This window comes from Malaclemys terrapin, chromosome 4 (assembly GCF_027887155.1).
Source record: "Malaclemys terrapin pileata isolate rMalTer1 chromosome 4, rMalTer1.hap1, whole genome shotgun sequence".
NCBI lineage: Eukaryota > Metazoa > Chordata > Testudines > Emydidae > Malaclemys > Malaclemys terrapin.
The window spans coordinates 43406723-43429794 of NC_071508.1; the positions used below are offsets into that span (position 1 = coordinate 43406723).

Consider the following 23072-nt stretch of genomic DNA (forward strand, 5'->3'; position numbering starts at 1 on the left):
CCTACAAGATTCCAAGTTTCCCCTATCCTGTAACTTGTTTCCTCCCCTTCCTTGGCAGTGAGCTCCATAGCAAGGAGTCTTGGCTTTGCCTGCTAGGGGAAAGATTGGGCTCCCTCGTTCTGCCCGATTGGAGTGACTGCAGGGCACTGTGGAAGGGGACCTTTGCCAATTGGGTTAAACAAACAAATGTAAGAGGGGTCGGAGGGATAGACAGCAAGGCCAATAAATATAAATGTTGCTATGGCCTTTGTAGATGCCAAAAAGTAACGATTCACAATTTTTTGATTAAAGAAGCCTATGTAGCGTAAAAGCAATTGAAACACAGAATTATACCAGTAATTGCCCATGCACATAATGAAATCAATGACTAATATACTGGTTGATGTTGGTGTTGTCCTGATTCGGAACTCAGTTGGCATAGCAGAAGAAGAAATTGCTGTTAGTGTTGTGAATTTTATTGTGCTTGGGGTGGTGGACTCTGATGTGGTGCTCTCCGTTGAAGTACTGCTCAGAGCCGTCGTCAGAGTGGCGGTCGTGGGTGTAGTTGGTGGTTGTGCTGGACTTGGTAGAGGTAATGGAAGGGGTAGAGGATGTGAGTGACTGCAGGGCACTGTGGAAGGGGACCTTTGCCAATTAGTCTGAACAGAGAAATGTCAGAAGAAGCTGGGTGGGGGGAGGGGATGGGGAGCAGAGAGCAAAGCCAATGAAGAAAAATATTCCCCTGGCCTTTCGACATCTAGGTACCAAAGAGTAATGCTTCAGTTATGTTTGGCTGAAGAAGCCTATGTGGCGTAAAAATGAGTTATTATACCGGTAATTACCCAGGTACAGAATGAAAGCAATGACTAAAATGTACCTGTTGGTGTTGCCCCCGTTGTGGACTGAGTTGATGTAGTAGCTGGAGTAACTGTTGTCAGTGTAGTTGTTTTTACGGTGCTTGGGGTGGTGGACTCTGATGTGGTGCTCTCCGTTGAAGTACTGCTCGGGGCCGTTGTCAGAGTGACGGTCGTGGGTGTGATGGTTGTGCTGGACTTGGTAGAGGTAATGGAAGGGGTAGAGGATGTCAGCATTGTGGTTTTTGTGGTGGTAGAAGTAGTGGTTTGGGTGGAGGTAGACTCTGAGGTGGTGCTCTCCGTTGAACTAGTGGTCAAGGTAGTTGTTGTCAATGTGACGGTTGTTGGTGTAGTTGGTGTGGCAGTTGTGCTGGATTGAGTAGACGTAGTGGAAGGAGTAGTCGTTGTCAGAGTTGTGGTTATCAGCCTAGTTTTTGGTATGGAGGTTGAGGTGGACTCTGTTGACGCAGTGGTTTTGGATGTTGTGGAGACTGATGTGGTTGGTGATGTTTTCGTCGTACTTCTGGGGGTAGTTCTTTGTGGTGGTGTGGTTCGTATGGCCTTTGTTACTGTGAGGGAGAAATACGAGTTGATATGGTCAGATTGACAAGAAAATTATAGATTGCAAAAACAACATTTAAAATGAATATATAATAACCTAAACTTGAACAAGCTTTTTAGAGAGAGCCCAACTTTATGCTAGATTAAATGAGATAAATTTTGGAAATAACTGACAGGTGGCCCTCTCTCATCCTTTAGTAATGAAGAAATGGGGGAGCACTAGAAATAAGTACCATTAGTGCCAAGCTTGTTAAAAAAACATAAATGAGCAAGGGTTTCTGAAGGGGAGAGAATATAGGTGGTTTAATTCCTACTGATGAAACATATATAAGGATGGAAGAAACCATGCCGAACTCTTTTCAATTAATATATGTCTAAAATGGAAATGGTTATTGGTATGTACTTTTCTCAGGAACGTACAGAGACTGGATTGCACTGGAATGGGTGTATTGGCCTCTGTGTCTGTACCCAGGAATTAGTTCGAGTCAAACATCTACAAGTATCTATGCAATCCTAATGATTAAGAATCTGAAAAGGAGGTGGGATATATTAGAAGAGTGAGCTTTGTGTTGTGAGAAAAAGCAAGTTAGATAGAAGAGGGAAAATCCTGTGTTTACACCATACACTTCCCACAAGAATGGGCTTCAATCTCCTATGGGGGAGGTTTGTGTACCTGTTGGTGTTGACAACGTTGTGGACTTAGTTGATGTAGTTGTTGGAGAAACTGTCGTCAGCGTAGTTGTTTTCACTGTGCTTAGGGTGGTGGACTCAGAGGCGGTGCGCTCCGGTGAAGTACTGGTCGGGGCCGTCGTCGTCAGAGTGACGCTTGTGAGTGTAGTTGGTGTGGTGCTTGTGGTGGGAGTGGTAAAGGTAGTGGAAATGGTAGGGGTTGACTTTGATGTTATGCTCTCTGGTGAGCTAGTGGACAAGGCAGTCGTGGTGAGAGTTAGGGTTGTGGGTGTAGCTGGTGTGGAGGTTGTACTGGTTTCGGTAGACTTGGTGGAAGGCATAGTCGTTGTCACAATTCTTACTGGAGCGGTTCCTGGTGAGGAGGTGCTTCTTAGACTTATTATTGGTGAGAAGGTTGGCCTGGACTCTGCTGATACAGAGGTTTTGGATGTGGTAGAGACAGATGTGGTTGGTGTTGTTTTGCTGGTACTTCTCGGTGTTGTGGTTTCCACGGTCTTAGTTACTGTGTGGGAGAAATGTGAATCGATATGGTGCCGTTGACAAGAAAATGGTGGATTGCAGAGGAAGAATTTTCTATGAGTAAATAACTGTATCATTATGAGCAGGGGTTTTAGAGTGAGTGCACCGTTGTGCTAGATTAAAAGTGACAAAATTGGGTAAACATTTCAGAAGTGGCCCCCTCACATCTTTAGTAACGGTGATATGTGGGAACACTGACAATAAGTAACTTAACTGCCAATGTTGCGAAAAGAACAAAATAACATAAAAGCAAGTGTATTTACTGTTTTGTAAAGAAATCCAGACGTTTCTGGAAAGGAGTATCTTGTGATCTGTTGTGGTGTTTTAAATCCCCCTGATGGAATATATATAGGGCGTGAACAAATCATGTCTGACTTTTGTAAGGTAGTATATGTCTTTCTGGAAGGTTTTGTGTTATGTTTGTTGCTTCTTTGAGGTACGTTGATCTAAAGCTTTCTGGGTTACACCATACCTCCAGAGAGAGATACTCTCATCTCTATGCCACCTAATGTTTCTGAGAGAGATTATGCTTGCAGACATTTACCAACCCACTGAAAAAGAATGCTGGATTATTTTATCTTGCATGTTTTGGTCCCTATTCCTGGAAGATGCTGAATGCTTTCTTCTCCCTCTGTTGAAGCTAGGTGTGGGAGCTGGCATCTCTTCACCTCACAGGGTAGGGTCCTTTATGCTTTGTTAACTCCCTACCTCAGTTTAGCTCTTCTGATCAGGGCACAGCTAGATCTGTGGAACCCCGTATCTGCTTTTTAGGCCCAGAAAAGATACCGAAGGTGCAGGGAGCTATTTTAGCTTCCAGAGGGCACCTTGTCCCTAGTGTCTTTGCAACCTTATCTGGAAGGGCTCAATGCAAGGGTCTAAAATTGAGACGAGCAAGGCTAATCTGTAACTCTTATTTCACGAACTGACTGTCAACTCACCAGATGAGGATGGAGTACTAGGTTTAGTTGGCTCTTTTCCTGCAAAGGAAGAGTGAAAAGTAAAGAAAAAGGGTTGAATCCCGGGAAGGTGACTAAATGAAGTAGGCTTTCTTAACCATCAATCAATGCAATTATATTGGCCTAATTGGAAAATGCTCCTTGTCAGTGAGTACCACAGCAAGGAAATGTGGCTACCTCTCCTAGCGATATGATTGAGCTTCCTTGCTCTCCAAGATGTGAGTGACTGCAGGGCACTGTGGAAGGGGACCTTTGCCAATTAGTCTGAACAGAGAAATGTCAGAAGGAGCTGGGTGTGGGGGAGGGGATGAGGAGCAGAGAGCAAGGCCAATGAAGAAAAAAGTTCCCCTGGCCTTTCGACATCTAGGTACCAAAGAGTAATGCTTCAGTCATGTTTCGCTATGTGGCGTAAAAATTAGTTATTATACCGGTAATTACCCAGGTACAGAATGAAAGCAATGACTAAAATGTACCTGTTGGTGTTGGCCCCGTTGTGGACTTAGTTGACGTAGTCGTTGGAGAAACTGTCGTCAGCGTAGTTGTTTTCACGGTGCTTAGGGTTGTGGACTCAGATGCGGTGCTCTCCGGTGAAGTACTGGTCGGGGCCGTCGTTGTCAGAGTGACGCTTGTGAGTGTAGTTGGTGTGGTGGTTGTGGTGGGCGTGGTAAAGGTAGTGGAAATGGTAGGGGTTGACTTTGATGTTGTGCTCTGTGGTGAGCTAGTGGACAAGGTAGTCGTGGTGAGAGTGAGGGTTGTGGGTGTAGTTGGTGTGGCGGTTGTACTGGTTTCGGTAGACTTGGTGGAAGGCACAGTCGTTGTCGTAGTTCTTATTCGAGTGGTTTTTGGTGAGGGCGTTGGGATGGACTCTGTTGATGCAGTGGTTTTTGAAGTTGTAGAGAGAGATGTGGTTGATGTTGTTTTCCTGGTACTGCTCGGTGTTACTGTGAGGGAGAAATGTGAATCGATGTGGTGACGTTGACAAGAAAATGGTAGATTGCAGAGGAAGAGTTTACCATGACTAAATAATTGTATCACTATGAACAGGGGTTTTAGAATGAAGGCAACTTTGTGCTAGATCAATGGCAATTTCTTTTTTGCAAACAATTGAGAAGTGGCCCTCTCTCATCCTTTAGTAATGGAGAATGGGCCAGCGGTTGAAATAAATGACTTAATTGCCAACCGATTTAAAAATACACACATTTGCAAGGGTGTTTACTGGTTGGGAAAGTAGTGGGGCGGGACTGTTTAAATCATTTTGAGGGGCTAAAGTCAAAACAGATGAACAAGGCTGATCTAGAACTCTGATTTTACCCACCGATTGTGGAACTCTCCCCTTGAGACAGGATTAGTATGACTCTTTTCATGCAAAGCAAGAGTGTAAAAAATGAAAAAAGCTTGAATCCTGTCAGTGTGACTAAATGAAGTAGTCCTTACCAAACCATCAACCATGGCTGTTAAGTTGCCCTAACTGGAAAACAAAATGAATGGACTGGAGTGCATCAATGAGAGAGAAAGCACCCACATTGTTTGACTCGTATCTGCAACCCATTTTAAACTCCCTGGGTCTGTTTCCTTTCCGCCATGTTGAGAGGAAATGGTTTCCAGGATGTGCCTTTTTCAGGAAGGTATAGAGACTGAATTGCCTCTGTGTCCGTCCCCAGGAATTAGTTTGAGTCAAATCTCTAAAGGGATCTATGCAATCCTAATGATTAAGAATCTGAAAAGGAGGTGGGATATATTGGAAGAGTGAGCTTAGTGTTGTGAGAAAAAGCAAGTTAGATAGAAAAGGGAAAATGCTGTGTTTACACCATACACTTCCCACAAGAATGGGCTTCAATCTCCTATGGGGGAGGTTTGTGTACCTGTTGGTGTTGACCCCGTTGTGGACTTAGTTGACGTAGTCGTTGGAGAAACTGTCGTCAGCGTAGTTGTTTTCACGGTGCTTAGGGTGGTGGACTCAGATGCGGTGCTCTCCGGTGAAGTACTGGTCGGGGCCGTCGTTGTCAGAGTGACGCTTGTGAGTGTAGTTGGTGTGGTGGTTGTGGTGGGCGTGGTAAAGGTAGTGGAAATGGTAGGGGTTGACTTTGATGTTGTGCTCTCTGGTGAGCTAGTGGACAAGGTAGTCGTGGTGAGAATGAGGGTTGTGGGTGTACTTGGTGTGGCGGTTGTACTGGTTTCGGTAGACTTGGTGGAAGGCACAGTCGTTGTCGTAGTTCTTATTCGAGTGGTTTTTGGTGAGGGCGTTGGGATGGACTCTGTTGATGCAGTGGTTTTTGAAGTTGTAGAGAGAGATGTGGTTGATGTTGTTTTCCTGGTACTGCTCGGTGTTACTGTGAGGGAGAAATGTGAATCGATGTGGTGACGTTGACAAGAAAATGGTAGATTGCAGAGGAAGAGTTTACCATGACTAAATAATTGTATCACTATGAACAGGGGTTTTAGAATGAAGGCAACTTTGTGCTAGATCAATGGCAATTTCTTTTTTGCAAACAATTGAGAAGTGGCCCTCTCTCATCCTTTAGTAATGGAGAATGGGCCAGCGGTTGAAATAAATGACTTAATTGCCAACCGTTTTAAAAATGCACACATTTGCAAGGGTGTTTACTGGTTGGGAAAGTAGTGGGGCGGGACTGTTTAAATCATTTTGAGGGGCTAAAGTCAAAACGGATGAACAAGGCTGATCTAGAACTCTGATTTTACCCACCGATTGTGGAACTCTCCCCTTGAGACAGGAGTAGTATGACTCTTTTCATGCAAAGCAAGAGTGTAAAAAAAAGAAAAAAGCTTGAATCCTGTCAGTGTGACTAAATGAAGTAGGCCTTACCAAACCATCAACCATGGCTGTTAAGTTGGCCTAACTGGAAAACAAAATGAATGGACTGGAGTGCATCAATGAGAGAGAAAGCACCCACATTGTTTAACTCGTATCTGCAACCCATTTTAAACTCCTTGGGTCTGTTTCCTTTCAGCCACGTTGAGAGGAAATGGTTTCCAGGATGTGCCTTTTTCAGGAAGGTATAGAGACTGAATTGCCTCTGTGTCCGTCCCCAGGAATTAGTTTGAGTCAAATCTCTAAAGGGATCTATGCAATCCTAATGATTAAGAATCTGAAAAGGAGGTGGGATATATTGGAAGAGTGAGCTTAGTGTTGTGAGAAAAAGCAAGTTAGATAGAAAAGGGAAAATGCTGTGTTTACACCATACACTTCCCACAAGAATGGGCTTCAATCTCCTATGGGGGAGGTTTGTGTACCTGTTGGTGTTGACCCCGTTGTGGACTTAGTTGACGTAGTCGTTGGAGAAACTGTCGTCAGCGTAGTTGTTTTCACGGTGCTTAGGGTGGTGGACTCAGATGCGGTGCTCTCCAGTGAAGTACTGGTCGGGGCCGTCGTTGTCAGAGTGACGCTTGTGAGTGTAGTTGGTGTGGTGGTTGTGGTGGGCGTGGTAAAGGTAGTGGAAATGGTAGGGGTTGACTTTGATGTTGTGCTCTCTGGTGAGCTAGTGGACAAGGTAGTCGTGGTGAGAGTGAGGGTTGTGGGTGTACTTGGTGTGGCGGTTGTACTGGTTTCGGTAGACTTGGTGGAAGGCACAGTCGTTGTCGTAGTTCTTATTCGAGTGGTTTTTGGTGAGGGCGTTGGGATGGACTCTGTTGATGCAGTGGTTTTTGAAGTTGTAGAGAGAGATGTGGTTGGTGTTGTTTTCCTGGTACTGCTCGGTGTTACTGTGAGGGAGAAATGTGAATCGATATGGTGACGTTGACAAGAAAATGGTGGATTGCAGAGGAAGAATTTTCTATGAGTAAATAACTGTATCATTATGAGCAGGGGTTTTAGAGTGAGTGCACCGTTGTGCTAGATTAAAAGTGACAAAATTGGGTAAACATTTCAGAAGTGGCCCCCTCACATCTTTAGTAATGGTGATATGTGGGAACACTGACAATAAGTAACTTAACTGGCAATGTTGCGAAAAGAACAAAATAGCATAAAAGCAAGTGTATTTACTGTTTTGTAAAGAAATCCAGAGGTTTCTGGAAAGGAGTATCTTGTGATCTGTTGTGGTGTTTTAAATCCCCCTGATGGAATATATATAGGGCGTGAACAAATCATGTCTGACTTTTGTAAGGTAGTATATGTCTTTCTGGAAGGTTTTGTGTTATGTTTGTTGCTTCTTTGAGGTACTTTGATCTAAAGCTTTCTGGGTTACACCATACCTCCAGAGAGAGAGACTCTCATCTCTATGCCACCTACTGTTTGTGAGAGAGATTATGCTTGCAGACTTTTACCAACCCACTGAAAATGAATGCTGGATTATTTTATCTTGCATGTTTTGGTCCCTATTCCTGGAAGATGCTGAATGCTTTCTGCTCCCTGTGTTGAAGCTAGGTGTGGGAGCTGGCATCTCTTCACCTCACAGGGTAGGGTCCTTCATGCTTTGTTAACTCCCTACCTCAGTTTAGCTCTTCTGATCAGGGCACAGCTAGATCTGTGGAACCCCGTATCTGCTTTTTAGGCCCAGAAAAGATACCGAAGGTGCAGGGAGCTATTTTAGCTTCCAGAGGGCACCTTGTCCCTAGTGTCTTTGCAACCTTATCTGGAAGGGCTCAATGCAAGGGTCTAAAATTGAGACGAGCAAGGCTAATCTGTAACTCTTATTTCACGAACTGACTGTCAACTCACCAGATGAGGATGGAGTACTAGGTTTAGTTGGCTCTTTTCCTGCAAAGGAAGAGTGAAAAGTAAAGAAAAAGGGTTGAATCCCAGGAAGGTGACTAAATGAAGTAGGCTTTCTTAACCATCAATCAATGCAATTATATTGGCCTAATTGGAAAATGCTCCTTGTCAGTGAGTACCACAGCAAGGAAATGTGGCTACCTCTCCTAGCGAGATGATTGAGCTTCCTTGCTCTCCAAGACGTGAGTGACTGCAGGGCACTGTGGAAGGGGACCTTTGCCAATTAGTCTGAACAGAGAAATGTCAGAAGGAGCTGGGTGTGGGGGAGGGGATGAGGAGCAGAGAGCAAGGCCAATGAAGAAAAAAGTTCCCCTGGCCTTTCGACATCTAGGTACCAAAGAGTAATGCTTCAGTCATGTTTGGCTGAAGAAGCCTATGTGGCGTAAAAATGAGTTATTATACCGGTAATTACCCAGGTACAGAATGAAAGCAATGACTAAAATGTACCTGTTGGTGTTGGCCCCGTTGTGGACTTAGTTGACGTAGTCGTTGGAGAAACTGTCGCCAGCGTAGTTGTTTTCACGGTGCTTAGGGTGGTGGACTCAGATGCGGTGCTCTCCGGTGAAGTACTGGTCGGGGCCGTCGTTGTCAGGGTGACGCTTGTGAGTGTAGTTGGTGTGGTGGTTGTGGTGGGCGTGGTGAAGGTAGTGGAAATGGGAGGGGTTGACTTTGATGTTGTGCTCTGTGGTGAGCTAGTGGACAAGGTAGTCGTGGTGAGAGTGAGGGTTGTGGGTGTACTTGGTGTGGCGGTTGTACTGGTTTCGGTAGACTTGGTGGAAGGCACAGTCGTTGTCGTAGTTCTTATTCGAGTGGTTTTTGGTGAGGGCGTTGGGATGAACTCTGTTGATGCAGTGGTTTTTGAAGTTGTAGAGAGAGATGTGGTTGATGTTGTTTTCCTGGTACTGCTCGGTGTTACTGTGAGGGAGAAATGTGAATCGATGTGGTGACGTTGACAAGAAAATGGTAGATTGCAGAGGAAGAGTTTACCATGACTAAATAATTGTATCACTATGAACAGGGGTTTTAGAATGAAGGCAACTTTGTGCTAGATCAATGGCAATTTCTTTTTTGCAAACAATTGAGAAGTGGCCCTCTCTCATCCTTTAGTAATGGAGAATGGGCCAGCGGTTGAAATAAATGACTTAATTGCCAACCATTTTAAAAATGCACACATTTGCAAGGGTGTTTACTGGTTGGGAAAGTAGTGGGGCGGGACTGTTTAAATCATTTTGAGGGGCTAAAGTCAAAACGGATGAACAAGGCTGATCTAGAACTCTGATTTTACCCACCGATTGTGGAACTCTCCCCTTGAGACAGGAGTAGTATGACTCTTTTCATGCAAAGCAAGAGTGTAAAAAAAAGAAAAAAGCTTGAATCCTGTCAGTGTGACTAAATGAAGTAGGCCTTACCAAACCATCAACCATGGCTGTTAAGTTGGCCTAATTGGAAAACAAAATGAATGGACTGGAGTGCATCAATGAGAGAGAAAGCACCCACATTGTTTGACTCGTATCTGCAACCCATTTTAAACTCCCTGGGTCTGTTTCCTTTCAGCCACGTTGAGAGGAAATGGTTTCCAGGATGTGCCTTTTTCAGGAAGGTATAGAGACTGAATTGCCTCTGTGTCCGTCCCCAGGAATTAGTTTGAGTCAAATCTCTAAAGGGATCTATGCAATCCTAATGATTAAGAATCTGAAAAGGAGGTGGGATATATTGGAAGAGTGAGCTTAGTGTTGTGAGAAAAAGCAAGTTAGATAGAAAAGGGAAAATGCTGTGCTTACACCATACACTTCCCACAAGAATGGGCTTCAATCTCCTATGGGGGAGGTTTGTGTACCTGTTGGTGTTGACTCTGTTGTGGACTTAGTTGACGTAGTCGTTGGAGAAACTGTCATCAGCGTAGTTGTTTTCACGGTGCTTAGGGTGCTGGACTCAGATGCGGTGCTCTCCGGTGAAGTACTGGTCGGGGCCGTCGTTGTCAGAGTGACGCTTGTGAGTGTAGTTGGTGTGGTGGTTGTGGTGGGCGTGGTGAAGGTAGTGGATATGGTAGGGGTTGACTTTGATGTTGTGCTCTCTGGTGAGCTAGTGGACAAGGCAGTTGTGGTGAGAGTGAGGGTTGTGGGTGTAGTTGGTGTGGCGGTTGTACTGGTTTCGGTAGACTTGGTGGAAGGCACAGTCATTGTCGTAGTTCTTATTCGAGTGGTTTTTGGTGAGGGCGTTGGGATGGACTCTGTTGATGCAGTGGTTTTTGAAGTTGTAGAGAGAGATGTGGTTGATGTTGTTTTCCTGGTACTGCTCGGTGTTACTGTGAGGGAGAAATGTGAATCGATGTGGTGACGTTGACAAGAAAATGGTAGATTGCAGAGGAAGAGTTTACCATGACTAAATAATTGTATCACTATGAACAGGGGTTTTAGAATGAAGGCAACTTTGTGCTAGATCAATGGCAATTTCTTTTTTGCAAACAATTGAGAAGTGGCCCTCTCTCATCCTTTAGTAATGGAGAATGGGGCAGCGGTTGAAATAAATGACTTAATTGCCAACCATTTTAAAAATGCACACATTTGCAAGGGTGTTTACTGGTTGGGAAAGTAGTGGGGCGGGACTGTTTAAATCATTTTGAGGGGCTAAAGTCAAAACGGATGAACAAGGCTGATCTAGAACTCTGATTTTACCCACCGATTGTGGAACTCTCCCCTTGAGACAGGAGTAGTATGACTCTTTTCATGCAAAGCAAGAGTGTAAAAAAAAGAAAAAAGCTTGAATCCTGTCAGTGTGACTAAATGAAGTAGTCCTTACCAAACCATCAACCATGGCTGTTAAGTTGGCCTAACTGGAAAACAAAATGAATGGACTGGAGTGCATCAATGAGAGAGAAAGCACCCACATTGTTTGACTCGTATCTGCAACCCATTTTAAACTCCCTGGGTCTGTTTCTTTTCAGCCACGTTGAGAGGAAATGGTTTCCAGGATGTGCCTTTTTCAGGAAGGTATAGAGACTGAATTGCCTCTGTGTCCGTCCCCAGGAATTAGTTTGAGTCAAATCTCTAAAGGGATCTATGCAATCCTAATGATTAAGAATCTGAAAAGGAGGTGGGATATATTGGAAGAGTGAGCTTAGTGTTGTGAGAAAAAGCAAGTTAGATAGAAAAGGGAAAATGCTGTGTTTACACCATACACTTCCCACAAGAATGGGCTTCAATCTCCTATGGGGGAGGTTTGTGTACCTGTTGGTGTTGACCCCGTTGTGGACTTAGTTGACGTAGTCGTTGGAGAAACTGTCGTCAGCGTAGTTGTTTTCACGGTGCTTAGGGTGGTGGACTCAGATGCGGTGCTCTCCGGTGAAGTACTGGTCGGGGCCGTCGTTGTCAGAGTGACGCTTGTGAGTGTAGTTGGTGTGGTGGTTGTGGTGGGCGTGGTAAAGGTAGTGGAAATGGTAGGGGTTGACTTTGATGTTGTGCTCTCTGGTGAGCTAGTGGACAAGGTAGTCGTGGTGAGAGTGAGGGTTGTGGGTGTAGTTGGTGTGGCGGTTGTACTGGTTTCGGTAGACTTGGTGGAAGGCACAGTCGTTGTCGTAGTTCTTATTCGAGTGGTTTTTGGTGAGGGCGTTGGGATGGACTCTGTTGATGCAGTGGTTTTTGAAGTTGTAGAGAGAGATGTGGTTGGTGTTGTTTTCCTGGTACTGCTCGGTGTTACTGTGAGGGAGAAATGTGAATCGATATGGTGACGTTGACAAGAAAATGGTGGATTGCAGAGGAAGAATTTTCTATGAGTAAATAACTGTATCATTATGAGCAGGGGTTTTAGAGTGAGTGCACCCTTGTGCTAGATTAAAAGTGACAAAATTGGGTAAACATTTCAGAAGTGGCCCCCTCACATCTTTAGTAATGGTGATATGTGGGAACACTGACAATAAGTAACTTAACTGGCAATGTTGCGAAAAGAACAAAATAGCATAAAAGCAAGTGTATTTACTGTTTTGTAAAGAAATCCAGAGGTTTCTGGAAAGGAGTATCTTGTGATCTGTTGTGGTGTTTTAAATCCCCCTGATGGAATATATATAGGGCGTGAACAAATCATGTCTGACTTTTGTAAGGTAGTATATGTCTTTCTGGAAGGTTTTGTGTTATGTTTGTTGCTTCTTTGAGGTACTTTGATCTAAAGCTTTCTGGGTTACACCATACCTCCAGAGAGAGAGACTCTCATCTCTATGCCACCTACTGTTTGTGAGAGAGATTATGCTTGCAGACTTTTACCAACCCACTGAAAATGAATGCTGGATTATTTTATCTTGCATGTTTTGGTCCCTATTCCTGGAAGATGCTGAATGCTTTCTGCTCCCTGTGTTGAAGCTAGGTGTGGGAGCTGGCATCTCTTCACCTCACAGGGTAGGGTCCTTCATGCTTTGTTAACTCCCTACCTCAGTTTAGCTCTTCTGATCAGGGCACAGCTAGATCTGTGGAACCCCGTATCTGCTTTTTAGGCCCAGAAAAGATACCGAAGGTGCAGGGAGCTATTTTAGCTTCCAGAGGGCACCTTGTCCCTAGTGTCTTTGCAACCTTATCTGGAAGGGCTCAATGCAAGGGTCTAAAATTGAGACGAGCAAGGCTAATCTGTAACTCTTATTTCACGAACTGACTGTCAACTCACCAGATGAGGATGGAGTACTAGGTTTAGTTGGCTCTTTTCCTGCAAAGGAAGAGTGAAAAGTAAAGAAAAAGGGTTGAATCCCAGGAAGGTGACTAAATGAAGTAGGCTTTCTTAACCATCAATCAATGCAATTATATTGGCCTAATTGGAAAATGCTCCTTGTCAGTGAGTACCACAGCAAGGAAATGTGGCTACCTCTCCTAGCGAGATGATTGAGCTTCCTTGCTCTCCAAGACGTGAGTGACTGCAGGGCACTGTGGAAGGGGACCTTTGCCAATTAGTCTGAACAGAGAAATGTCAGAAGGAGCTGGGTGTGGGGGAGGGGATGAGGAGCAGAGAGCAAGGCCAATGAAGAAAAAAGTTCCCCTGGCCTTTCGACATCTAGGTACCAAAGAGTAATGCTTCAGTCATGTTTGGCTGAAGAAGCCTATGTGGCGTAAAAATGAGTTATTATACCGGTAATTACCCAGGTACAGAATGAAAGCAATGACTAAAATGTACCTGTTGGTGTTGGCCCCGTTGTGGACTTAGTTGACGTAGTCGTTGGAGAAACTGTCGTCAGCGTAGTTGTTTTCACGGTGCTTAGGGTTGTGGACTCAGATGGGGTTCTCTCCGGTGAAGTACTGGTCGGGGCCGTCGTTGTCAGAGTGACGCTTGTGAGTGTAGTTGGTGTGGTGGTTGTGGTGGGCGTGGTTAAGGTAGTGGAAATGGGAGGGGTTGACTTTGATGTTGTGCTCTCTGGTGAGCTAGTGGACAAGGTAGACGTGGTGAGAGTGAGGGTTGTGGGTGTACTTGGTGTGGCGGTTGTACTGGTTTCGGTAGACTTGGTGGAAGGCACAGTCGTTGTCGTAGTTCTTATTCGAGTGGTTTTTGGTGAGGGCGTTGGGATGGACTCTGTTGATGCAGTGGTTTTTGAAGTTGTAGAGAGAGATGTGGTTGATGTTGTTTTCCTGGTACTGCTCGGTGTTACTGTGAGGGAGAAATGTGAATCGATGTGGTGACGTTGACAAGAAAATGGTAGATTGCAGAGGAAGAGTTTACCATGACTAAATAATTGTATCACTATGAACAGGGGTTTTAGAATGAAGGCAACTTTGTGCTAGATCAATGGCAATTTCTTTTTTGCAAACAATTGAGAAGTGGCCCTCTCTCATCCTTTAGTAATGGAGAATGGGCCAGCGGTTGAAATAAATGACTTAATTGCCAACCATTTTAAAAATGCACACATTTGCAAGGGTGTTTACTGGTTGGGAAAGTAGTGGGGCGGGACTGTTTAAATCATTTTGAGGGGCTAAAGTCAAAACGGATGAACAAGGCTGATCTAGAACTCTGATTTTACCCACCGATTGTGGAACTCTCCCCTTGAGACAGGAGTAGTATGACTCTTTTCATGCAAAGCAAGAGTGTAAAAAAAAAGAAAAAAGCTTGAATCCTGTCAGTGTGACTAAATGAAGTAGGCCTTACCAAACCATCAACCATGGCTGTTAAGTTGGCCTAATTGGAAAACAAAATGAATGGACTGGAGTGCATCAATGAGAGAGAAAGCACCCACATTGTTTGACTCGTATCTGCAACCCATTTTAAACTCCCTGGGTCTGTTTCCTTTCAGCCACGTTGAGAGGAAATGGTTTCCAGGATGTGCCTTTTTCAGGAAGGTATAGAGACTGAATTGCCTCTGTGTCCGTCCCCAGGAATTAGTTTGAGTCAAATCTCTAAAGGGATCTATGCAATCCTAATGATTAAGAATCTGAAAAGGAGGTGGGATATATTGGAAGAGTGAGCTTAGTGTTGTGAGAAAAAGCAAGTTAGATAGAAAAGGGAAAATGCTGTGTTTACACCATACACTTCCCACAAGAATGGGCTTCAATCTCCTATGGGGGAGGTTTGTGTACCTGTTGGTGTTGACCCCGTTGTGGACTTAGTTGACGTAGTCGTTGGAGAAACTGTCGTCAGCGTAGTTGTTTTCACGGTGCTTAGGGTGGTGGACTCAGATGCGGTGCTCTCCGGTGAAGTACTGGTCGGGGCCGTCGTTGTCAGAGTGACGCTTGTGAGTGTAGTTGGTGTGGTGGTTGTGGTGGGCGTGGTAAAGGTAGTGGAAATGGTAGGGGTTGACTTTGATGTTGTGCTCTCTGGTGAGCTAGTGGACAAGGTAGTCGTGGTGAGAGTGAGGGTTGTGGGTGTAGTTGGTGTGGCGGTTGTACTGGTTTCGGTAGACTTGGTGGAAGGCACAGTCGTTGTCGTAGTTCTTATTCGAGTGGTTTTTGGTGAGGGCGTTGGGATGGACTCTGTTGATGCAGTGGTTTTTGAAGTTGTAGAGAGAGATGTGGTTGGTGTTGTTTTCCTGGTACTGCTCGGTGTTACTGTGAGGGAGAAATGTGAATCGATATGGTGACGTTGACAAGAAAATGGTGGATTGCAGAGGAAGAATTTTCTATGAGTAAATAACTGTATCATTATGAGCAGGGGTTTTAGAGTGAGTGCACCCTTGTGCTAGATTAAAAGTGACAAAATTGGGTAAACATTTCAGAAGTGGCCCCCTCACATCTTTAGTAATGGTGATATGTGGGAACACTGACAATAAGTAACTTAACTGGCAATGTTGCGAAAAGAACAAAATAGCATAAAAGCAAGTGTATTTACTGTTTTGTAAAGAAATCCAGAGGTTTCTGGAAAGGAGTATCTTGTGATCTGTTGTGGTGTTTTAAATCCCCCTGATGGAATATATATAGGGCGTGAACAAATCATGTCTGACTTTTGTAAGGTAGTATATGTCTTTCTGGAAGGTTTTGTGTTATGTTTGTTGCTTCTTTGAGGTACTTTGATCTAAAGCTTTCTGGGTTACACCATACCTCCAGAGAGAGAGACTCTCATCTCTATGCCACCTACTGTTTGTGAGAGAGATTATGCTTGCAGACTTTTACCAACCCACTGAAAATGAATGCTGGATTATTTTATCTTGCATGTTTTGGTCCCTATTCCTGGAAGATGCTGAATGCTTTCTGCTCCCTGTGTTGAAGCTAGGTGTGGGAGCTGGCATCTCTTCACCTCACAGGGTAGGGTCCTTCATGCTTTGTTAACTCCCTACCTCAGTTTAGCTCTTCTGATCAGGGCACAGCTAGATCTGTGGAACCCCGTATCTGCTTTTTAGGCCCAGAAAAGATACCGAAGGTGCAGGGAGCTATTTTAGCTTCCAGAGGGCACCTTGTCCCTAGTGTCTTTGCAACCTTATCTGGAAGGGCTCAATGCAAGGGTCTAAAATTGAGACGAGCAAGGCTAATCTGTAACTCTTATTTCACGAACTGACTGTCAACTCACCAGATGAGGATGGAGTACTAGGTTTAGTTGGCTCTTTTCCTGCAAAGGAAGAGTGAAAAGTAAAGAAAAAGGGTTGAATCCCAGGAAGGTGACTAAATGAAGTAGGCTTTCTTAACCATCAATCAATGCAATTATATTGGCCTAATTGGAAAATGCTCCTTGTCAGTGAGTACCACAGCAAGGAAATGTGGCTACCTCTCCTAGCGAGATGATTGAGCTTCCTTGCTCTCCAAGACGTGAGTGACTGCAGGGCACTGTGGAAGGGGACCTTTGCCAATTAGTCTGAACAGAGAAATGTCAGAAGGAGCTGGGTGTGGGGGAGGGGATGAGGAGCAGAGAGCAAGGCCAATGAAGAAAAAAGTTCCCCTGGCCTTTCGACATCTAGGTACCAAAGAGTAATGCTTCAGTCATGTTTGGCTGAAGAAGCCTATGTGGCGTAAAAATGAGTTATTATACCGGTAATTACCCAGGTACAGAATGAAAGCAATGACTAAAATGTACCTGTTGGTGTTGGCCCCGTTGTGGACTTAGTTGACGTAGTCGTTGGAGAAACTGTCGTCAGCGTAGTTGTTTTCACGGTGCTTAGGGTTGTGGACTCAGATGGGGTTCTCTCCGGTGAAGTACTGGTCGGGGCCGTCGTTGTCAGAGTGACGCTTGTGAGTGTAGTTGGTGTGGTGGTTGTGGTGGGCGTGGTTAAGGTAGTGGAAATGGGAGGGGTTGACTTTGATGTTGTGCTCTCTGGTGAGCTAGTGGACAAGGTAGTCGTGGTGAGAGTGAGGGTTGTGGGTGTACTTGGTGTGGCGGTTGTACTGGTTTCGGTAGACTTGGTGGAAGGCACAGTCGTTGTCGTAGTTCTTATTCGAGTGGTTTTTGGTGAGGGCGTTGGGATGGACTCTGTTGATGCAGTGGTTTTTGAAGTTGTAGAGAGAGATGTGGTTGATGTTGTTTTCCTGGTACTGCTCGGTGTTACTGTGAGGGAGAAATGTGAATCGATGTGGTGACGTTGACAAGAAAATGGTAGATTGCAGAGGAAGAGTTTACCATGACTAAATAATTGTATCACTATGAACAGGGGTTTTAGAATGAAGGCAACTTTGTGCTAGATCAATGGCAATTTCTTTTTTGCAAACAATTGAGAAGTGGCCCTCTCTCATCCTTTAGTAATGGAGAATGGGCCAGCGGTTGAAATAAATGACTTAATTGCCAACCATTTTAAAAATGCACACATTTGCAAGGGTGTTTACTGGTTGGGAAAGTAGTGGGGCGGGACTGTTTAAATCATTTTGAGGGGCTAAAGTCAAAACGGATGAACAAGGCTGATCTAGAACTCTGATTTTACCCACCGATTGTGGAACTCTCCCCTTGAGACAGGAGTAGTATGACTCTTTTCATGCAAAGCAAGAGTGTAAAAAAAAAGAAAAAAGCTTGAATCCTGTCAGTGTGACTAAATGAAGTAGGCCTTACCAAACCATCAACCATGGCTGTTAAGTTGGCCTAATTGGAAAACAAAATGAATGGACTGGAGTGCATCAATGAGAGAGAAAGCACCCACATTGTTTGACTCGTATCTGCAACCCATTTTAAACTCCCTGGGTCTGTTTCCTTTCAGCCACGTTGAGAGGAAATGGTTTCCAGGATGTGCCTTTTTCAGGAAGGTATAGAGACTGAATTGCCTCTGTGTCCGTCCCCAGGAATTAGTTTGAGTCAAATCTCTAAAGGGATCTATGCAATCCTAATGATTAAGAATCTGAAAAGGAGGTGGGATATATTGGAAGAGTGAGCTTAGTGTTGTGAGAAAAAGCAAGTTAGATAGAAAAGGGAAAATGCTGTGTTTACACCATACACTTCCCACAAGAATGGGCTTCAATCTCCTATGGGGGAGGTTTGTGTACCTGTTGGTGTTGACCCCGTTGTGGACTTAGTTGACGTAGTCGTTGGAGAAACTGTCGTCAGCGTAGTTGTTTTCACGGTGCTTAGGGTGGTGGACTCAGATGCGGTGCTCTCCGGTGAAGTACTGGTCGGGGCCGTCGTTGTCAGAGTGACGCTTGTGAGTGTAGTTGGTGTGGTGGTTGTGGTGGGCGTGGTAAAGGTAGTGGAAATGGTAGGGGTTGACTTTGATGTTGTGCTCTCTGGTGAGCTAGTGGACAAGGTAGTCGTGGTGAGAGTGAGGGTTGTGGGTGTAGTTGGTGTGGCGGTTGTACTGGTTTCGGTAGACTTGGTGGAAGGCACAGTCGTTGTCGTAGTTCTTATTCGAGTGGTTTTTGGTGAGGGCGTTGGGATGGACTCTGTTGATGCAGTGGTTTTTGAAGTTGTAGAGAGAGATGTGGTTGGTGTTGTTTTCCTGGTACTGCTCGGTGTTACTGTGAGGGAGAAATGTGAATCGATATGGTGACGTTGACAAGAAAATGGTGGATTGCAGAGGAAGAATTTTCTATGAGTAAATAACTGTATCATTATGAGCAGGGGTTTTAGAGTGAGTGCACCCTTGTGCTAGATTAAAAGTGACAAAATTGGGTAAACATTTCAGAAGTGGCCCCCTCACATCTTTAGTAATGGTGATATGTGGGAACACTGACAATAAGTAACTTAACTGGCAATGTTGCGAAAAGAACAAAATAGCATAAAAGCAAGTGTATTTACTGTTTTGTAAAGAAATCCAGAGGTTTCTGGAAAGGAGTATCTTGTGATCTGTTGTGGTGTTTTAAATCCCCCTGATGGAATATATATAGGGCGTGAACAAATCATGTCTGACTTTTGTAAGGTAGTATATGTCTTTCTGGAAGGTTTTGTGTTATGTTTGTTGCTTCTTTGAGGTACTTTGATCTAAAGCTTTCTGGGTTACACCATACCTCCAGAGAGAGAGACTCTCATCTCTATGCCACCTACTGTTTGTGAGAGAGATTATGCTTGCAGACTTTTACCAACCCACTGAAAATGAATGCTGGATTATTTTATCTTGCATGTTTTGGTCCCTATTCCTGGAAGATGCTGAATGCTTTCTGCTCCCTGTGTTGAAGCTAGGTGTGGGAGCTGGCATCTCTTCACCTCACAGGGTAGGGTCCTTCATGCTTTGTTAACTCCCTACCTCAGTTTAGCTCTTCTGATCAGGGCACAGCTAGATCTGTGGAACCCCGTATCTGCTTTTTAGGCCCAGAAAAGATACCGAAGGTGCAGGGAGCTATTTTAGCTTCCAGAGGGCACCTTGTCCCTAGTGTCTTTGCAACCTTATCTGGAAGGGCTCAATGCAAGGGTCTAAAATTGAGACGAGCAAGGCTAATCTGTAACTCTTATTTCACGAACTGACTGTCAACTCACCAGATGAGGATGGAGTACTAGGTTTAGTTGGCTCTTTTCCTGCAAAGGAAGAGTGAAAAGTAAAGAAAAAGGGTTGAATCCCAGGAAGGTGACTAAATGAAGTAGGCTTTCTTAACCATCAATCAATGCAATTATATTGGCCTAATTGGAAAATGCTCCTTGTCAGTGAGTACCACAGCAAGGAAATGTGGCTACCTCTCCTAGCGAGATGATTGAGCTTCCTTGCTCTCCAAGACGTGAGTGACTGCAGGGCACTGTGGAAGGGGACCTTTGCCAATTAGTCTGAACAGAGAAATGTCAGAAGGAGCTGGGTGTGGGGGAGGGGATGAGGAGCAGAGAGCAAGGCCAATGAAGAAAAAAGTTCCCCTGGCCTTTCGACATCTAGGTACCAAAGAGTAATGCTTCAGTCATGTTTGGCTGAAGAAGCCTATGTGGCGTAAAAATGAGTTATTATACCGGTAATTACCCAGGTACAGAATGAAAGCAATGACTAAAATGTACCTGTTGGTGTTGGCCCCGTTGTGGACTTAGTTGACGTAGTCGTTGGAGAAACTGTCGTCAGCGTAGTTGTTTTCACGGTGCTTAGGGTTGTGGACTCAGATGGGGTTCTCTCCGGTGAAGTACTGGTCGGGGCCGTCGTTGTCAGAGTGACGCTTGTGAGTGTAGTTGGTGTGGTGGTTGTGGTGGGCGTGGTTAAGGTAGTGGAAATGGGAGGGGTTGACTTTGATGTTGTGCTCTCTGGTGAGCTAGTGGACAAGGTAGTCGTGGTGAGAGTGAGGGTTGTGGGTGTACTTGGTGTGGCGGTTGTACTGGTTTCGGTAGACTTGGTGGAAGGCACAGTCGTTGTCGTAGTTCTTATTCGAGTGGTTTTTGGTGAGGGCGTTGGGATGGACTCTGTTGATGCAGTGGTTTTTGAAGTTGTAGAGAGAGATGTGGTTGATGTTGTTTTCCTGGTACTGCTCGGTGTTACTGTGAGGGAGAAATGTGAATCGATGTGGTGACGTTGACAAGAAAATGGTAGATTGCAGAGGAAGAGTTTACCATGACTAAATAATTGTATCACTATGAACAGGGGTTTTAGAATGAAGGCAACTTTGTGCTAGATCAATGGCAATTTCTTTTTTGCAAACAATTGAGAAGTGGCCCTCTCTCATCCTTTAGTAATGGAGAATGGGCCAGCGGTTGAAATAAATGACTTAATTGCCAACCATTTTAAAAATGCACACATTTGCAAGGGTGTTTACTGGTTGGGAAAGTAGTGGGGCGGGACTGTTTAAATCATTTTGAGGGGCTAAAGTCAAAACGGATGAACAAGGCTGATCTAGAACTCTGATTTTACCCACCGATTGTGGAACTCTCCCCTTGAGACAGGAGTAGTATGACTCTTTTCATGCAAAGCAAGAGTGTAAAAAAAAAGAAAAAAGCTTGAATCCTGTCAGTGTGACTAAATGAAGTAGGCCTTACCAAACCATCAACCATGGCTGTTAAGTTGGCCTAATTGGAAAACAAAATGAATGGACTGGAGTGCATCAATGAGAGAGAAAGCACCCACATTGTTTGACTCGTATCTGCAACCCATTTTAAACTCCCTGGGTCTGTTTCCTTTCAGCCACGTTGAGAGGAAATGGTTTCCAGGATGTGCCTTTTTCAGGAAGGTATAGAGACTGAATTGCCTCTGTGTCCGTCCCCAGGAATTAGTTTGAGTCAAATCTCTAAAGGGATCTATGCAATCCTAATGATTAAGAATCTGAAAAGGAGGTGGGATATATTGGAAGAGTGAGCTTAGTGTTGTGAGAAAAAGCAAGTTAGATAGAAAAGGGAAAATGCTGTGTTTACACCATACACTTCCCACAAGAATGGGCTTCAATCTCCTATGGGGGAGGTGTGTGTACCTGTTGGTGTTGACCCCGTTGTGGACTTAGTTGACGTAGTCGTTGGAGAAACTGTCGTCAGCGTAGTTGTTTTCACGGTGCTTAGGGTGGTGGACTCAGATGCGGTGCTCTCCGGTGAAGTACTGGTCGGGGCCGTCGTTGTCAGAGTGACGCTTGTGAGTGTAGTTGGTGTGGTGGTTGTGGTGGGCGTGGTAAAGGTAGTGGAAATGGTAGGGGTTGACTTTGATGTTGTGCTCTCTGGTGAGCTAGTGGACAAGGTAGTCGTGGTGAGAGTGAGGGTTGTGGGTGTAGTTGGTGTGGCGGTTGTACTGGTTTCGGTAGACTTGGTGGAAGGCACAGTCGTTGTCGTAGTTCTTATTCGAGTGGTTTTTGGTGAGGGCGTTGGGATGGACTCTGTTGATGCAGTGGTTTTTGAAGTTGTAGAGAGAGATGTGGTTGGTGTTGTTTTCCTGGTACTGCTCGGTGTTACTGTGAGGGAGAAATGTGAATCGATATGGTGACGTTGACAAGAAAATGGTGGATTGCAGAGGAAGAATTTTCTATGAGTAAATAACTGTATCATTATGAGCAGGGGTTTTAGAGTGAGTGCACCCTTGTGCTAGATTAAAAGTGACAAAATTGGGTAAACATTTCAGAAGTGGCCCCCTCACATCTTTAGTAATGGTGATATGTGGGAACACTGACAATAAGTAACTTAACTGGCAATGTTGCGAAAAGAACAAAATAGCATAAAAGCAAGTGTATTTACTGTTTTGTAAAGAAATCCAGAGGTTTCTGGAAAGGAGTATCTTGTGATCTGTTGTGGTGTTTTAAATCCCCCTGATGGAATATATATAGGGCGTGAACAAATCATGTCTGACTTTTGTAAGGTAGTATATGTCTTTCTGGAAGGTTTTGTGTTATGTTTGTTGCTTCTTTGAGGTACTTTGATCTAAAGCTTTCTGGGTTACACCATACCTCCAGAGAGAGAGACTCTCATCTCTATGCCACCTACTGTTTGTGAGAGAGATTATGCTTGCAGACTTTTACCAACCCACTGAAAATGAATGCTGGATTATTTTATCTTGCATGTTTTGGTCCCTATTCCTGGAAGATGCTGAATGCTTTCTGCTCCCTGTGTTGAAGCTAGGTGTGGGAGCTGGCATCTCTTCACCTCACAGGGTAGGGTCCTTCATGCTTTGTTAACTCCCTACCTCAGTTTAGCTCTTCTGATCAGGGCACAGCTAGATCTGTGGAACCCCGTATCTGCTTTTTAGGCCCAGAAAAGATACCGAAGGTGCAGGGAGCTATTTTAGCTTCCAGAGGGCACCTTGTCCCTAGTGTCTTTGCAACCTTATCTGGAAGGGCTCAATGCAAGGGTCTAAAATTGAGACGAGCAAGGCTAATCTGTAACTCTTATTTCACGAACTGACTGTCAACTCACCAGATGAGGATGGAGTACTAGGTTTAGTTGGCTCTTTTCCTGCAAAGGAAGAGTGAAAAGTAAAGAAAAAGGGTTGAATCCCAGGAAGGTGACTAAATGAAGTAGGCTTTCTTAACCATCAATCAATGCAATTATATTGGCCTAATTGGAAAATGCTCCTTGTCAGTGAGTACCACAGCAAGGAAATGT

At 44.5% G+C, this 23072-nt stretch overlaps 1 protein-coding gene across 1 annotated transcript in view; it reads right to left on the minus strand.

Annotated features, from left to right (window-relative positions):
* LOC128836118 (mucin-2-like) overlaps window positions 1–23072 on the minus strand; it is a 37716-nt gene that overhangs the window by 10034 nt on the left and 4610 nt on the right. The window contains exons 6-25 of the mRNA XM_054026134.1: window positions 22884–22922; window positions 21461–21928; window positions 20070–20537; window positions 19569–19607; window positions 18146–18613; window positions 16755–17222; window positions 16254–16292; window positions 14828–15298; window positions 13440–13907; window positions 12939–12977; window positions 11516–11983; window positions 10126–10593; window positions 8736–9203; window positions 8235–8273; window positions 6812–7279; window positions 5422–5889; window positions 4033–4500; window positions 3542–3580; window positions 2068–2586; window positions 857–1402 (exon numbers count right to left, since the gene is read on the minus strand). Coding sequence (XP_053882109.1) covers window positions 857–1402; window positions 2068–2586; window positions 3542–3580; window positions 4033–4500; window positions 5422–5889; window positions 6812–7279; window positions 8235–8273; window positions 8736–9203; window positions 10126–10593; window positions 11516–11983; window positions 12939–12977; window positions 13440–13907; window positions 14828–15298; window positions 16254–16292; window positions 16755–17222; window positions 18146–18613; window positions 19569–19607; window positions 20070–20537; window positions 21461–21928; window positions 22884–22922 — 6918 coding nt within the window. The remainder of the gene's footprint in view (window positions 1–856; window positions 1403–2067; window positions 2587–3541; window positions 3581–4032; window positions 4501–5421; window positions 5890–6811; window positions 7280–8234; window positions 8274–8735; window positions 9204–10125; window positions 10594–11515; window positions 11984–12938; window positions 12978–13439; window positions 13908–14827; window positions 15299–16253; window positions 16293–16754; window positions 17223–18145; window positions 18614–19568; window positions 19608–20069; window positions 20538–21460; window positions 21929–22883; window positions 22923–23072) is intronic.